This window comes from Grammomys surdaster, unplaced genomic scaffold (assembly GCF_004785775.1).
Source record: "Grammomys surdaster isolate TR1022 unplaced genomic scaffold, NIH_TR_1.0 1164, whole genome shotgun sequence".
NCBI classification, from domain to species: domain Eukaryota; kingdom Metazoa; phylum Chordata; class Mammalia; order Rodentia; family Muridae; genus Grammomys; species Grammomys surdaster.
This window is the reverse complement of record NW_021605583.1, coordinates 1,540,398-1,556,369: the sequence shown is the minus strand read 5'-3', so window position 1 is coordinate 1,556,369 and position 15,972 is coordinate 1,540,398. Positions and strand designations below refer to the sequence as shown.

Sequence of the window (15,972 nt, the reverse complement as noted above, 5' to 3'; positions counted from 1 at the left end):
AAGGTGGGCGCTTTTACAATAATCTGAGCCAAGCTTTAGAAGTCTAGAATTTCTTCTCTGCTCATCTTTAGGTATGAACAACAGCAAAGACACAAGCAGCAGATGGTAGTAACATCTCCATAAACCTTGCATAATGTTTTTTTTTAAAAAATAGTATTGGAAGAAAGACCTCTCAAACTCTTCTTCATATATATTTTTACTACTATTAAAAAGGGGATAGACTCCATAAGAAGTGACAAAAAAGTGTATCACTGAATGACAAAATTCTCAGGAGGTAAACCTGTTTCCAGTCACCAAGACCTTCCTTGTTCACACAGAGCACTCTCTCAGTGGCTGTGGCAGGGCCACCATGGTCCTGACAGGTTCTTTCCAAGAGGGACAACTGATCATTTTCATAAGAACTGGGCTTTTACTCAAATACGATGTGGAGTGTGTGTGTGTGTGTTTGTGTGTGTGTGTGTGTCTGTGTGTCTGTGTGTGCACATGTGCATTCAAGTTCCTAACAGAGCAAAAGAAGAGTCACCGCGGAGAAAAGCAATGAGACCAAGGTGTAGGAGGTGGAGCTTCCTCCCAGGGTGGCTGCAGGTGCCAAGCAATGGGTCCCAGAGCAAAGATGGTTGTTGAGACATAAATTTGGCAGTGGGGATGTCCCAGTGACGTCCAGGGTGACAAGTGTGACGGCAGACACACGGGGTGGGGTGGGAGGGGAGGAAAGAGAAGGTAGAGACAGAAACAGAGGAAAAAAATAGATAAAAAAGAAAGGAAAAATAGGTCAAATATAGAAAAAACCAGAATCCAAGGTTAATTCAACTTAGTAAGTTAGGCTGACAAAAGTTAGAGGGTTCAGTGCTTATCAACATCATAGGCCGGGTCAGCAGCTCAGCAAGGCCAGAAGCAGCATAGCAGGTTAATTTAGGGGTCGGGGCCAGCGAGCAAATGAAATTAAAGTGAGAGAACAGGAGCCTCTGCAGTAAAACAGCAGGGGCAGATCAGGAGAGGGTTACCTCTTGCTAAGACGAAGCCTCTTAGGTTCAGGCGGGGAGAATGCTCTTCTGTGTCTAGGTTTTGCATGTGGAGGCTGAGATGCAGTGGAGGGCCACACTATGGTCAGAACACTGGCAATCTGGAGAGCTGAGGCAGACCTGTCTTTCTACCTTAGGAGCCCCACCTTTGTCATCCACATGTGAGGGTCCTGAACACCTCATCTTCTTCTACTCTGCCGATCATGGAATTCGACCACAAATGTACCTCTTGCAATGCAAAGAGGCTTTGTTCTTGAATTCCAATAAAATTGCCAGGATGAACCAACCAGAGTCATGTCTTTTTACCACTTGGATAGTAGGCAAAGAATCACCGTGGACATGTCAGGTCCTCCTAAGGCTCTCCGGCTCTAACAGGCTCCTGGGTGATGTTCTACAAGGCCTCTGCAGGCTGAGTGCTCCAGCATTTTTCTCTCTAATGCTGTAAACCTAGAAGGTGAAGTCGCTGGCAGTGCCCAGCCTGGGAATACAGCATGCCCAAGCATGCCCATCCAGTCTCCTCTGGGGAAGAACTAGCGGATAGCCTGTTGCAAAACGCTAAATCTAAGCCTCACTGTTTTGGAATCCTAAGAGGCTCAAAGTGTGAATCTGGACAGACATGTATGTCACACTATTGATTTCAATGGAAAACTAACCAAAGAACACAGGAAAGAAGAGACAGAAGAAAGGCAGGGCCACCTCCATTTGGACTTCCTATAAAGCCACAATGAGGGCAACTTTCTGTAGCCACATCTAAGAACTTCCTTCCAGGATGTGTAGAGACACAGGACCCTAAACTGAGCAAGACAGCTCTCCCCATAGTGAAATCAACCAACTGACACTTCTAATCTACAGCTGAAAACTCACCTGCCAATTGGCTGGAGGCCCACACATATCCACCCCGCATACCCACTCACACACAAGCGATCATAAACAACCATACACCAAGCTTTTCTTCTGGTGCTACTCACTTTGGCACATATAACCCTACAGGGCAGGCAGCCTATCCCCTTTCTGGACTGACTTTCCTAGGACGAGCAATCTTGGTAATTGAGATCAGCAGCTAAATAAGCTCTCCAGATAGGGTGGGCAAGATGGGCCTACCCCAGGCTGTCTTCCTACAACACCTGACCATGGTAGAGCACGGGAGCCTTCCCCAACAGTCTACAGCTGTATGATCTATGACCATCTCTCTTGCCTGTGCTTGGTATCTGGCCCTGGAAAGGCAAAGCGATGGCTGAAGAACAAGGTCTTCTCTGAGGTATTTGCCTAATGAGGGGACTGGCCACTGACACAAGGCATGTGGTCCAGAAATCATGGCTCTCACTTTATTCCCACACTTGAGTTGGATCCTAGAGACGAATCTGCATGTCCTAGGAGCAATGCCGCTACCATGGTCTGTCCTTTCATTGATGGTGTGTCCCAGTATCTATGTTTTCCACTTGCTCCATTCCAAGAGGTTCAATTTGTCTCTTGCACAGTGGAGAGGCCCTTCACAGATAAGCTTGTAGCTAACTGGGCACCATCTATTCCTTCTCTTGGGGCCACCAGAGAGAAGGGATTTTAGACCATGGTTGGACAGCTAAAGCAAGGATCGCATATAAACAGTATAAAGCCAGTTATGTTGTCCCAGTACGGAATGCAGATGCCAGAGAAAGTCTCGTTATGGATCCTTATTCAACCAGCATCCAAGGCAAGGCAGGAGTTGGGGCGTTTCCCACCCAAGGGAGTCCCACAAACTGGTTAGCACTGGTCTATCAAAGCCAAGTGAGACAGGACCTTTTCCCTCGGATGCTTGGCAAAACTCTCCTGGAGGTCTGGCACATGTCAACCCCACTGCACAGATGGGGATAAGGCAAAACTAAGCTTGGCATGAGCAACCAGTCATGAGGATGGCTGTAAGCAAGCAGGTTGTCAGGGTTGTTCAGGCTCATTAGGAGGCGCGGCTGTGTGCATTAATTTAAAGCGGGAAAGAGACAGAAAACAAAACGTGGCTATACCTGGGATGACCGTGGGCTGGGCTGAGGTCCTGAACACAAAATGAGCTGCCTTAGATTTTCCTTGCTGGTTCTCAGCTACCACAAATACTTCGTACTCGGCGTTCCAGTCCAGGGACTTGAGCATGACGTGGTCACTGCCGGATGGGAGCCTGATTTCTGGTTTCCATTCGGAGGCGAGCTTCTGGGAACAATTGGCAGGAAGGACAGAAGACACCAGGGAATGTCAATGAGAATACTGGTGAGACTGGCTAGGAGACACAAACTCAGGGGACTTGAAACCCAGGGTGTGAGTTATAAGAAATGGGAATTGATGTGGGTTTTCCATATTGGCGGAACTACCTAGTATGTTTGCCAGGATCAACAGTAGCAAATGCCAGCGTGGCACGGTTCTGACGCCACCATCCCACTAACTTCAGGACTGACAGGAGTGACAGTGAACACTGGCCCCCCACTTGCCCTAACACCCCTTATACTGGATTCATGGTGTAAGGGCTCCTTAGAGGAGTTACAATAAATGTTTCTTGTATTTCAGAATGCTGTCCCCATTCTCACAGGTGAATATCACATAGATTCCAATTTTATTAAAGATGCAAACCCTCATATTAAGTACGTTCCACAGGCTAGGCTCTGCCCTGAGGGATGGCTTCACCATTTCTCATTACATCCCTGTAACCAACCTGCTGGGGCATTGCTTCAGGCTCTTACTAAATCTGAGGAGGGGGACATGAGCAAAGGTTAGGTGACTTCATAAAGTCACGCTGCAGTCAAAGTTGGAGCCCAGCATGTTCAAGCCCCAGACAGCATTTTCCCTTTCATACCAGGGAGCCCAGAGAGCATGTGATGAACTGAACTGGGTTTTTTTATATTCTGCAGTATGATCTGGCATCACTGTGGCTGAACAGTTGAGGCTCAAGACTGGGATGCTCATGACCCACGTGGAGTATCCCACAGGGCTTAGCAAACAGTGTCTAGGGCATATGGAGAGATGCAGAATTCTAGGGATTCTCCCTGCTTCTCGCCTAACATTCCCTGTAGGTACATCATTCATGTTCACCAGTGAATTTGTACCAGAAGGAAGTTTCCAAAGCTATTGCTAGACAACCATCTCCATAACAAAACATTGTAAGAGAGGCCTCAAGTCCTCCTGAGAAATCTTCAGATGGTTTTCTAGTTGCAAAGCCTGTCACATCACAGTCTCTGGCCCTTATTTACAAAAGCCAAGCATGCCTGAGGTACACTCTTGACACCCAAGGAGGTTTGACAAATGTTTACTGGATTGAGGGGGGGTGTAGAACACAGCAATGTGTCAGATACGAGGTAGTCCAGTGGTCACCATAGGTCCAGGCCTGTGGCTGGAGGAAGAGAGTCCACCAAGCAAAGTAGTTCTGATGAGCCACAAAGTCGCCTCTAGGAACATGGGAGTGCTCATTCCAGGGCTGTGGATGTGGTGGGAAAACGCTCAGAGGGGATTCTGGTGTCCTATAATTTAACCAGGAAGCCTGGGCTGTGCTCTATAAGTCAGCTTTGCACATGTTGCTATGGTGCTGTTTAAATTTAAAACAAAGAAGCCGGGCTGTCTCTCTTTGCTCTTCCTTCTCTGTCTTCCTTGGCAAACATCATTACAAAAGAGACAACCAGACGATAAAGCAAACACGCAGGAAAGCAAACTTTATGCTATGTAATACATATTAATAATATGTGATTGCATTTAGCAAACGTTACGCTTCAAAGTGAAAGAGGTGATTAAAGTCACTGGAATCTAAAATAGCTCAGCAGTTTGTTTCTCTGTCTGTTAAACACAGTCTCAGTGACCATTTGGGCAAGCACACATGGAGACTCTCTTCCTTCGGGAGAGAGTTCTAGCTGGGTTCTGCATCCTGGCTACCATTTGCAGAGATTTGGGAAGAAACGATTATCTGTTCTTCAGATGCCATGCTGGCAAATGGCAAAGCTGGAATTTGATGTCATTCAGGCTCATAATAGTCATTTAAAGAGTGGGATAAGTATTCTACCCTACACCAAGTAGGTTACTCCTATTCCACCTGCTTCAAGTAAGCTATTCAGAGCCACCTGGCAAGTCCTGGTATCCTTCCCTTCAGTAGGCAAATCCAGGACCTCCCATACAGTAGTATCTCTGGGATGGCCCTTAAACAACTTCCCCTACGATGCCAGCTCGTCTCTGACTTCTTGAGACTCAGTTCAGAGAGTTGATTAGATAAACATCTGACCGTGGGCTGCATAGTATGCCATCCTGCAGAGCTGTGTTCTGTGCTCTGGACCCACCTACCATTTCCATGGGAACCATTCCCAGGAGGGACATAAATGAACAAACTTCCTGGAAAAAGCATTATTTGGGGCTACATGGAGAAAGCAAGCTGCTCTTTGGCTCTTGATCTCTAGCTACTTGAAAATCTTAGTAAGGGTTTTTTCCCAGTGTTCAGAGACTGCCCCCGCCCCTGGCAACAGCTTGCCAACTGTCTGTCGTTCTGAAACTGGGAAAGGAGAGTGATTCTCAGTTTGAGAGTTGGTGATGAAAGATGGAATAGGAGAGATCTTAGCTGAGTGAGCCAAAAAGGGAAGCTGAGTGTTTGCAGATGGACTGGCTGAGGTGTCAAGATCTGGCAAGGGATCCAGCTTAGGATCTTGAAGTAAGGGAAGTAAGAACCTAGGCTCCTCAGCTAGAGACCTCACCCAGGTGTGTGAGACCATCAGGTGCTGGCTGTCGTAGCCTTGGTTGCTTCATCTGTAATATGGGGGGTGGGTAGCTGTAATACCCGCTCCATAGATTCTGTACAAGAAATATGCTTGGATATTGCACCTGGTCTAGGAGACATGCTTGATCAAAAGTAGTGACTGTTATATGACACTGTGACAATTTTGCCCAGAAGTCCTGGATTACTGAAATAGCGCTTTGAAGAAAAATGCAATCACAAAAATCACAGTGATGTCACCATCCCAGTCATAGTAGAAGTTTTTCACATGGTCCCACTGTGGGCATGGCTATGGGTCAATCTTGGGATTTAAAATCTTGACCACGTTCCAAGAGTCTCCTACAAGACGTCTGGTGGGACCCTGTCCTGTCCTCACCTCACTTGGAATTCTCGAGTTCTTGATTCAGCAAGGTAGGTATCAGGGTTCCAGGGTATGTGTGGCACCTCACCTCTGAAGATGGAAGCTACTCACCGCTCTGTACTTGACCAGATAGTGTCTGATGGGGGAGCCTCCGTCATCCTGCTTGATCAGGTTCACCTTGATGGAGTTCCCGTCCTCTCCCATCTGCCCTTCCAGCTTGGGTGCACTGGGTTCCCCTGAAACAGCCAGCGAATTTACATGAAATCTGGGGCCAAGGAATGATGAGTGGGCCCATCAAAATGGGATGAAGTAATTCGGTGGGACTGGGCACTTTGTTTGCTTTTCCAGAAATTCAAATGGTTAAGAAGCGGTGAGTGTAGATCCCTGAACCCCACTTGGCTGCCTCACTTGGTCTTAGGGTGCTTTGTGGGAACGTTCTAGAAGACAGTCCCTATGAGCATACTTTGTTTTCCATCTCTCTCACACTGGTACTCACATTTCTTCCTTCTATTCTGCAGGTTTGATTTCTATAAACCTGACACATCTTGACAGAGTGCCTGGAATATGGGCAGATGTAGGCAGGTCTGAGTAGGAAATTTAAAAACATAGAATTACTTTTCAGAACAGCTCTGTGGTTTTTTGTTTTTTTTTTTTTTATCCCTGGGTACATCATAACTCACCCTAGAGTCCCGAGGGCTTGGCCACTGATGGGAGTGAATGACTCCGTGTTCTTGCAACTAGCTTTTCATGAATTAAATTTTATTGCTTAAGATCACTTAAAAATACGTTTCCAATTGTGGCTAAATAAAACACGAATTGCCAAAGGCAAGTTTCCTGTGAATGTAACTACATTTATGGCTCAGTGGAGTGAGGGATAATCTTTGGCTCTTCAATGTATTCAAGCAACAACCATTGCGGTCTTTTTCTTTGTCAGAGGAGGAGAGGGGAGAAGTGGAAACGGCATTAGTATTTTACAGTAAGAAAAATAAAGTTTCTTGTTTCTCTTTATTCGGGCTTTATGCTCACTCAGACAGTAGCATTGGGAACCCAAGTGGGAGAAGAAAGATGAGCCTGTGTGTGAGGAATCAGAGAGTGTCAGGATGGCTCTGGACTGTGCTGCTGGTTTCCTGTAGAAAATGCTGCAAGAATACACTGAGGGAACAGGTGAGGATGTGTAATCCAGGGTTGAGATTAAAACTCTGTACTTGTGAGAGATCAGGAGTTGCAGGGAGGACCAGGCCCTTGTAATCTCTTTCCTGACCTCTCAGGGAGGCTGTAGTTCACAGGGGGAGGGGGAAGGGGGGGAGGGAGGGTTATGACATGAGAGCCAGGAAGGGAAGAGCCACTAGGGAAAGAGGCTAATTACCTCACACTGCACCCTTCGCCAGAAATGGATGTCTGCAGGCAAAGTTGTGGTTTAGCCTGGTGTCCTAGTTCAGCTGTTGGGAACCTCCTCTCTTGGATTCAAAGGTGGAATCCAAGAGAGGACAAGCACATGCCGCCCAGAGCCCTACAGGGCATCCCCTGAGGAGGCGTAGCATGCGTGTCATCTGGAGCTCATTAGAAACCCAGACTATTGCTGTAAGAGGACTCCTTGGTTTGATGTGTGCATGGGTGTGCTCCGAGAACTAGAGGAAACGAGGGGGAGTGTGTACTGTAACAGGGAGGACTCAGAATCTTGATGTCTGAAGGATATTCGGGAAAAGTCAGGCTCAATATCTGATCTATGGTTGGGAATTTAAGAAATGTTAAAAAAAACAGAATGCAAAGGTAAATATGTCAATCTATGTAGGCTTTTCAAATTTCTTTGGGCTTTCCTATCATCTTAGGCAATAAGGCAATTGGGTCTACACCATTACAAATGTCTGGCAGGGCTCAAGGTGGAGTCTCATTTAGAATAAGGTAGAATAATCTACCTCTGGGTAGATTCCATAATGCTGACCACAGTTGTGCTGAAGGAGCCATGAGAAAGCTCAACTCGTTCTACTCCCTGAGAGAATTAAGGAGACCACAGGCTTTAGCACAGAAAGCTCAACATCCCAGGAAAACCCCTAGTCCTAGGCGGAGATGATTGGTGGCCAGGAGTAAATGGAAATGACATGATAGCTTTCTGCGCTGAGAATCATAACATGGACTGTGTTGGATGGTCCCTGTCGAAGGTGCGGATTCAGCAGACAGGTGAAGACTGGAGGCTTAGCCTGGTTTCCTTGGAGTGAGGTGGAAAGAAGTCCACCAAGCTGCTTTGTTGAACAAACCTCACTATTTCCTCCCAGAAGGGAGCACTGTGGGTATTCAAGGCATAATTAAGGGCTTAAAACACCTCCTCTGACCTCTGCTTGGTGGGAGGTGTGGGCATCATTGGTGTCACTGCCTCACTCTGTCTCTATACTTGCAGATAGGGAGCACAGGATCCAATGTAAGTGTCCTTCCACCTCTGCCATCCAGGCATGGGTGAATTTAGTGTCAATTCTTCCTTGGCCGTTCCTCACAACACTACAAGGGCGGAAGACATGATATGTGACTGTCAACTAGTTTTTGTTATGAGACACACTCTAAGATCAACATCTCCATAGCTCAAAGACATACAGTTGTCAATGTCATGTTTTACAATTTTGTAAAGTTTTCTTTCCAAAAAAAAAAATCTGGTCTTTGAAAGACAATTCAAGTCCCTTTAAAGACACGTGAATGAACAGACATCTCTCCCAGGAGTCCCTGAAGAACCCCAGCAGCCCTACTAAAGGTAGGGTCTTATCTCTGGATTTGTTTCCGAAAGAATACGCATATAGTCAGAATCTCAAAAAAAAATACTCTAAAAAACTACCAGATCTCTAACAGTTTTACATACCCAGAAGAGAATTAGCTATCGTTCTCTCTGACAAGGTTACTCTGATACATACTTATTTTCTCTTGAAGTTCAGAGCATCTTATATCATAGAGTATTTAGGTTATCATTTAGAAAGCTTTACTTATGATTAATCATACAAATCAACATCATATATGTTGTATTGAGCTCTAGACACTGTCTATTGGGCAATGACATCTCAAAGGTGAATGAGATGATTGTTTTTAACAAAATGAAAAAACACGATATAGTTATGATTCATTAAAAAGACAGTACTGTAACCTTTCCTGTGACAGCACGCCTGAAGGAAGATTATTTTCAACTAACATGGAACTTTTTGATGAATTTGGTGGCCCTAAAAGATTTGTAAGTGCACCAAGACTGGAGAGGGCAGTTGTTAAATCAATTGTCTTACACATCTTCAAATGCTTGCTGTCTGCTTCTCACTATAGATTACGAATTGGGCTAACAAAACTTTCCTTTCTGCATGAAGCCAGGCTCGATGAGGAAGGGGACACTGCAGAGACAATGGAGCCTCAGCATTACAGAAGCTTACTGCCTAATTGAACACATTAGCAGAGGAAATGGTTTAGGGGGATCCCAAGGTTCTGGGGTGGCTGCTGCTGTGACTGAAATCATTATGGGCAATTTCAGAAAAACCAATATTGTAATTATTTGTGAATGTTGGTTTACCATTCATCAGCAATAGGAATGTTGCTTTAAGAAGACCCCTGGGGTTAATTATACCCTCTGAGTTTAGAGTCATGTAGGATTCAATTCCCCCCCTCTCCCAACTATTTTATGTTAAAGCTGAACACAGCACTATTTTAAAACTAAACCTTACCAGTAACAAATATTCTGGGCAGTTTTGATATTTTCTAGCAGACCATAAGTCATGTATGCATGGAAAAAGTGATATGAAAAAGGCCGAGTACTGTCAGATACACCCTAGGCAGGCTGATGAGTGCCCTCTGAGAAACCATAATTGAAATGTTTATTTCTGGCCCTGGAGATTACAGGTTCCTTCTTTGGAATTACTGGGCTTCTGCACCCTTCCTTAAATCCAAATCTGCTGCACGCCTTCCCTCTCATCTGCAGGGGCCTGGAGGTGGAAAAGACTTTGCAGCAAAGATCACAGCAAGCCTGGGGCTTGGGGAAGAAGCATCTGTGAACTGAGAGGAGACAAGGATTCCCTGCTCCACTCCACGGAGCCCAATGCCAACAGCCTACTGAGCATGAAAGACCAAGGGGCAAACAGCCCGTCAAGGGCTCTATCTCTGCTCTTTGCTCATCCATTTTAGATGTCTATTTTTAATTATGTATGTATTTGTGTCTGCGGGTGGGTTTGTATGCATAAGTGTGGGTGCCTACAGAGGTCAGAAGGGGGTGCCAGAGCCTCTGGAGCTGGAGTTACAAGCAGTTGTGAGCTGCCCAGTGTGGGTACTGGAACTATCCTGGGTCATCTGCAAAAGCAGTACTCTTAACTACTGAGCCAACTCTCCAGCCCTCGTTCATTGTGTCTTCTCTTTCAAACAGATCTGCACTGAGGCCTGCAGTCTCAGCTACTCTCGCTTGACTATGATTGATCTAGAGTTTGTACTGGAATCTAGTATTATTACCACCAACTTTCGTTGTTGGGAATTAAAAACACTGAACACTTCACTCATCCCAACTCTCATCTCTTTTGTTCAGTTATTTCTTCCCAGCAATTTAAACCTTGGGTATACCTTTTCTATTCTATGCCTCTTTATACAAGTCCAAAATGGGATGATTTCCCTATTCACATGGGAAGCCTGTTTCGTGTCTCTGGCTCAGACACATTACGGTTCCATCAAGGAACAGTACTGACAGGTCCTTTGGGGATTAGCAAATTGCCTTAGGGAATCAGGATTTAGAGTGATTAGGCCACTAATTCTCCTTCCTGAAACGGAATTCTTAGCTAGAGATAGCAAATGAATGACTCTAATGTGATGTAGGCTGTGTCTGTTCTTGGTCTTTATAACTCTCCCTGACACTCCTCTGGGGGCCCCACCCTGGATTTCCCATACTTCCAAAGCTTAGCTCAGTTATATTAAAGATAAAGATGCCAATTTGTCCTCAGCACTGTTCATCCCACATGAGGTCTCTGGAGACAAATGGTTTTTTTCTTTAGGGTTAAAGAGATGCCTGTGTTAAGGTGACCTGACCTTTGTCACCTGAGTCCCTGGCTTCAGAGAATATGGAATATGTGCGTAGAGATGTGGCCAGTTTGAGGTTTTATTTATTTGAAATGTGTATGGATGTTTCACCTGCACAAACGTCATGTGTGCCACATGAGTGCCTGGTGCCTGTGGAGGGCACCAGATACTCTAAGACTGGGATTACAGATGGTTTCGAACTTCCATGTTGGTACTGGAAGCGGAACCCAGGTCGTTTTCTAGAGCAGCCAGTGCTCTTAACCACTGAGCCATCTCTCCAGTCTTAATTCCTTAGGTCTTAGTAGAGACATAAGCTTGACCTTGAACTTCCTGGGGCCTGAGCTTACTGAAGCACCTGGTGCCAAGTCCGTTCCTGTCCAGTTCTCTTAGGAATTATGAATGTGTGTTAGGGGGCAGAAGGGGGGTCTGAATGACAAAATGCAAATTAGACAGCAACAAATCAACTCTGACAGACTGAGTCACAAAAACACCAATTCCGTTCTTGTAGGTGGCATGAAAGCACCAAGGGATTAATTGACCAATTATCTTTGTTTCATTGTCCTTAAAAAACAAAAAACAAAAAACCCAACTGACCATGAAGGTTTGGCTTGTGGCTATGGGCTGAAGAAATTAGGACAGAAGAAACTATGACCCAGTGAACTCTGCTCCTGCCTCTGAGCCACAAGGTGGCGCCACACTTCACTATTTCATGTGGGTATTAAGTGTGCTGCTCTCACACTGGTAACCTTAGGGGATCCGGTCCCTACAGGAAGACTTCAGGCTGATAACACTCCACTACCCTTCTCTGAGGACCTTTCCGGGTACCTCTCTACCCTGGGAGCCGGCAGGGTGGGAGATCCTTCGGAACAAAGGCAATTAGAGTAGAAAGTCTGTGTCGACCTGTCAGAGGCCGAGGCTCCAAACACACAGCTGTAAAAAAATAAAATAAAGGAGGGTGTGGAAGGGGCGGTTAGTGATGTTTTCAATCTAAGAAGGAAGAGTGAGTGTTAAAGAATTTAGTTCGTCAGAACCAGCATTGCCTAACACAAGTCGGGGTCAGTAGCTAAAGAAAAAAAAAAAAAAGATCATTATGAAAGGGTGTGAAGGGAACCATGCTCAGACATGCAACACGGTGACAGGGGAGCACAGCGGGCTTGTCACACTCATGCTGATGGTGGGAAACCGAAAGTCCCATTTACAGAGTCCATGGACAATGATCAACAAAGATACTTCTCTGCAGAGGCACCTCAAGCTAAAGCTCTTCGGATATACGGGAGAGGGAGAGGGGAGGTAATATGGGCACCTTAGTTTGCATAGGGCAGAGAAGAGCTCACCCCAACAAATTCACTCCCGCTGCCCTGTGGTAGGGACTTTAGCTATTTGATGATGGGTGATGAGATTCAGTCCCTGGCTTAACTCCCTTCTCTTCATTCAGTGTTTCGGGATGGAACATAGCAAATAGTGTCTGGCTGAATGTGTCTGATGGGCAGGATATCCGGTACACATTAAACGGATCTCAGGCAATTTCGGGTGGGGGGTAGATGGACAGAGGATGGAACAGGAAACACCGGACTTCATCAGCTGTTGTATGTACGATCCACTAACAAAAGAGACAATATTAGCTTATTTAAAGCATCTGAACTCAGGCCCAAGTCATTTAAATCCTTACCAATGACCAATGAGGGAGGTGGGGGCTGTCCTTAACAAAGCTTCATTCTCCTACCCCATAAATTTTGCTTGCTCTAACTTCTCCATCCCTCCTCCCTTTTTTTTTTTTTTTTTGGCTTAGTTGACCACTCATCCTGAATCATTGCATTGCGCTGCAATAGGCAAACTTGTTTTTTAAAAAACTAAACAAATGTCAAATTCAAGCTTCAGCATTGGCATACTCTTAATATCCTACAAGGAAGTCTCAGGGGACTTTTTTTCTAGACTACTAATCACTTAGCAGTCACCATGACTCTAAAAGAAGTCTACCCTGCTGGAAGCCAACTCACGGGAGTGTAAAAGTCACTAGATTTGGGATGAGGGGTTGCAAAATCTTTAAGATTTAGCAGTTTTAAATTCCCCAATATTCTCTGTCCAAAGACCGACAGATCTAATTCCAATTTTTAACATAGATCAAATTATTATTGTGGTTTACAAGGTTCTTTTGTTTGGGGGACTTTTCTATTTTGTTGGATACCATGTAAAATATAGGACAACTCATTGTTGGAAATGAAGGGGTTTCCTCTGCAAGTCCAGGAGTCTGGGTATAGATGGGACTTAGGGTGATGCTGCCACAGCTACAGAGAAGAAGCCCTCAGTGACGGTGAATGGAGGTGAATGGAGGGAGAAGGAAAGGGGAGACACACAGGGTAACACATAGAGGAAGTGTGACTCAGACCAGGAACAAAGACCATGCAAGACAAGCTATTGCGATTTTGACTGTGTGGATGTCGCCCAATCAGTTCTCAGAGAAATGAGGTCAGAGATGAGGTCAAATGGAGGGGAGGCTCTTGCATGCGCAGGCACACTGGGTGGTTATTGGTGTTAGTCTGGCTACGTGATCATTGGAGCCTGTATGTGTCTTTAGGGTGTGATGCGAAGTAAAACTTTAGTTAGGAGAGAACAGAATGCCTGTGACTCCCAGGGGAGGCTCTGAACAGGTCTGAGTTTAAGTGTGGGAAGCTGAGAGCCGATGCCTCCTTCTCTCTTGATGGTGAGTGAGAACCACTTTAACGAGGTTGTGACAGGCGCGATATTAACCAATTATTTCGTCACCGTATGCGCTTCATCAGGCTCTAATTTTATTTCCTTTTCTGTAAGGGTCAATCATGTGCTTCTTGATTACACGGAGACTTCCAGTCACCGTTAATTGCCAAGTGACTTTTGCTTGATTTGTGCCTCCTGCCAGGGGGTTGGGGGTGGGGAGGGCCACTTTTGAGAAGTGACACCTCAGTCATCAATCCAAATTCTCATTTCAGAAAAGTCCTCCATCTATGCAAATTTTGTGAAGCACTCTCTGGTTTTACAGGAGAGCAACCTTTGCAGGGAACTATCTCTCTTCCTGGAGCATTTCAAGGTTGCAAAATGTTTCCACAGGGGTTGCAACTCATTTTGGAGAAATTGTAGTTTATGGAGCTACTGGATAGAAGAACATTAAGCAACAAGGCTAATTTTCAAAGCATATTTCTGGGAAATAATGTTTGTGAAGTCTGTTAAAAATTCAAGTTCCCAAACTGTGCTGTGGCTAACATGGCTTCACTGAGAGGGCAGTTGGTACGACCAGATTTCTTGAGGGAAAATAACTAAAGGCTGTCAAGTTATCAAACTGCCGTGTCAAGGCTGCAAGGACTGTTGAATTCTAGACGTGAATTGATAGCATGAGCAAATCTTTCAAAGGGCGTTGCTGAATCTGAGACAGGGAGAAATTCGTGCTGGGCTGTGGCTCCAGGTTTATTCCTCTAATCAGAACAAAGAGTTTTACCTTCTGTTCACCAGCGTGGACGACATCATCAGCACCATGCAAGCCACATGACAAAGTCACATGATACGCACGCACATGATTGGTTGAAAGGAAAGTGGAGGAGGTCACATGAAAAATACAAAAAAATTAAAAACTGATGTAAACAATGGGCAGGGAGAAAAAAAACAACAACAAAATCACAGACTAAATAAAAGGAGAAATCAAATTAAATTAGCAGCTTATATAGGAAACATTGGGAGGGCAGACATACTGCCCAGGAGGAGAAGAATAACAAACTATATAGCGCATTTAGTTAACAACACCAGTAAGCATTAGATACAGTTGCAACATTGCGTATTAATACCACACCAAGGAGCATGGACACTTTTAAAATAAGGGGGTGTTTCTGTCAAGGCCCAGATGTCAATCAAGGTCAATCCCAGAGTCTGTTAAGGGAAAAGAAAAACAACAGCAAGTTATTTATTCACAGATTCCAGAATTGTCTCAGCATCCTTGGGGAAGTGATGGCAGTGAGCTGGAGGTCATTCGGGAAGAGTCCTGAAAGAATAACAGATTGTGTTTATTAATGAGAGTCATTCTGTGTTTGTCCTGGTCAAACAGGAGAGGGAGAGAACCGAAGTACGCTGGGTAGATTCTGGCCAGAAAGGGACAGCTTGGAGGGTCTAACTCCACTTCCCTATGGCACACCCATGATGTTCTCAATACCCTACAGGACTCCAAAGAGTCAAGGCACACATAAAAGGAAAAAGCCACCAGAGGTAAAGGACTAATTAATACCAAATAGCAGGAACCATCCCTAGCCCAGCACACAGAGAGTGACGTTAAACATATACTTAACCACTTATGGATCCAATGATGCCTTCAGATTTGCCAAGACTACATGGCTAAGAAAGGAGCTTGAGATTTACAGTGTAAACCAGGGGTTTCTGGTTTGAGTTCACCTATAGTCCTTTTGCTGTGTGTTTTACCCCACCTTGCAGTTTGGGACTGAATGACTGACTCTAAATTCTCAAGTTTCTTATCATAACTTTCACAGGTCTGGGGGTCAGGAAAGGAAGTTATTGACAGTGAGGTTAAGAGAGAAGGGCAAAGATGTGAGGTCAAGATATCCTTCTGAAAGTGTGCTGCTGTTTAAAAATAACGAGAGAGAGATGCTTTAGCTGAGTGCCTTATCCCTTTGCCCCTGTGAGATAACGGAATGCACGATCTCATGGTCTATCAGGACACGGGTTCTTGCCACGCACGCCTGGAAGGCATTATATTTGACAAGTGGCTTCTCTTGATATTATTTATGAAAACTTTCTTCACCTATGATTATAAACAGATCATTATCACACACCGATATGCACACACAAACACACACATACACCACACATACATACATATATATACA

General features: G+C 45.1%; 1 protein-coding gene across 3 annotated transcripts in view; it reads right to left on the bottom strand.

The window, feature by feature from the left end:
• Ncam1 (neural cell adhesion molecule 1) overlaps positions 1-15,972 on the bottom strand; it is a 290,564-nt gene that overhangs the window by 12,408 nt on the left and 262,184 nt on the right. For 2 of the 3 annotated variants that reach the window (XM_028783715.1, XM_028783716.1), the window contains 4 exons: positions 14,580-14,582; positions 6,203-6,327; positions 3,020-3,197; positions 450-579 (listed from right to left, as the gene is read on the bottom strand). In XM_028783715.1, the coding sequence (XP_028639548.1) occupies positions 500-579; positions 3,020-3,197; positions 6,203-6,327; positions 14,580-14,582 (386 nt within the window). In that variant the 3' untranslated portion in view covers positions 450-499. Of the gene's footprint in view, positions 1-449; positions 580-3,019; positions 3,198-6,202; positions 6,328-14,579; positions 14,583-15,972 lie in introns of those variants that run through there. The other variant, XM_028783714.1, reaches the window with a different exon arrangement.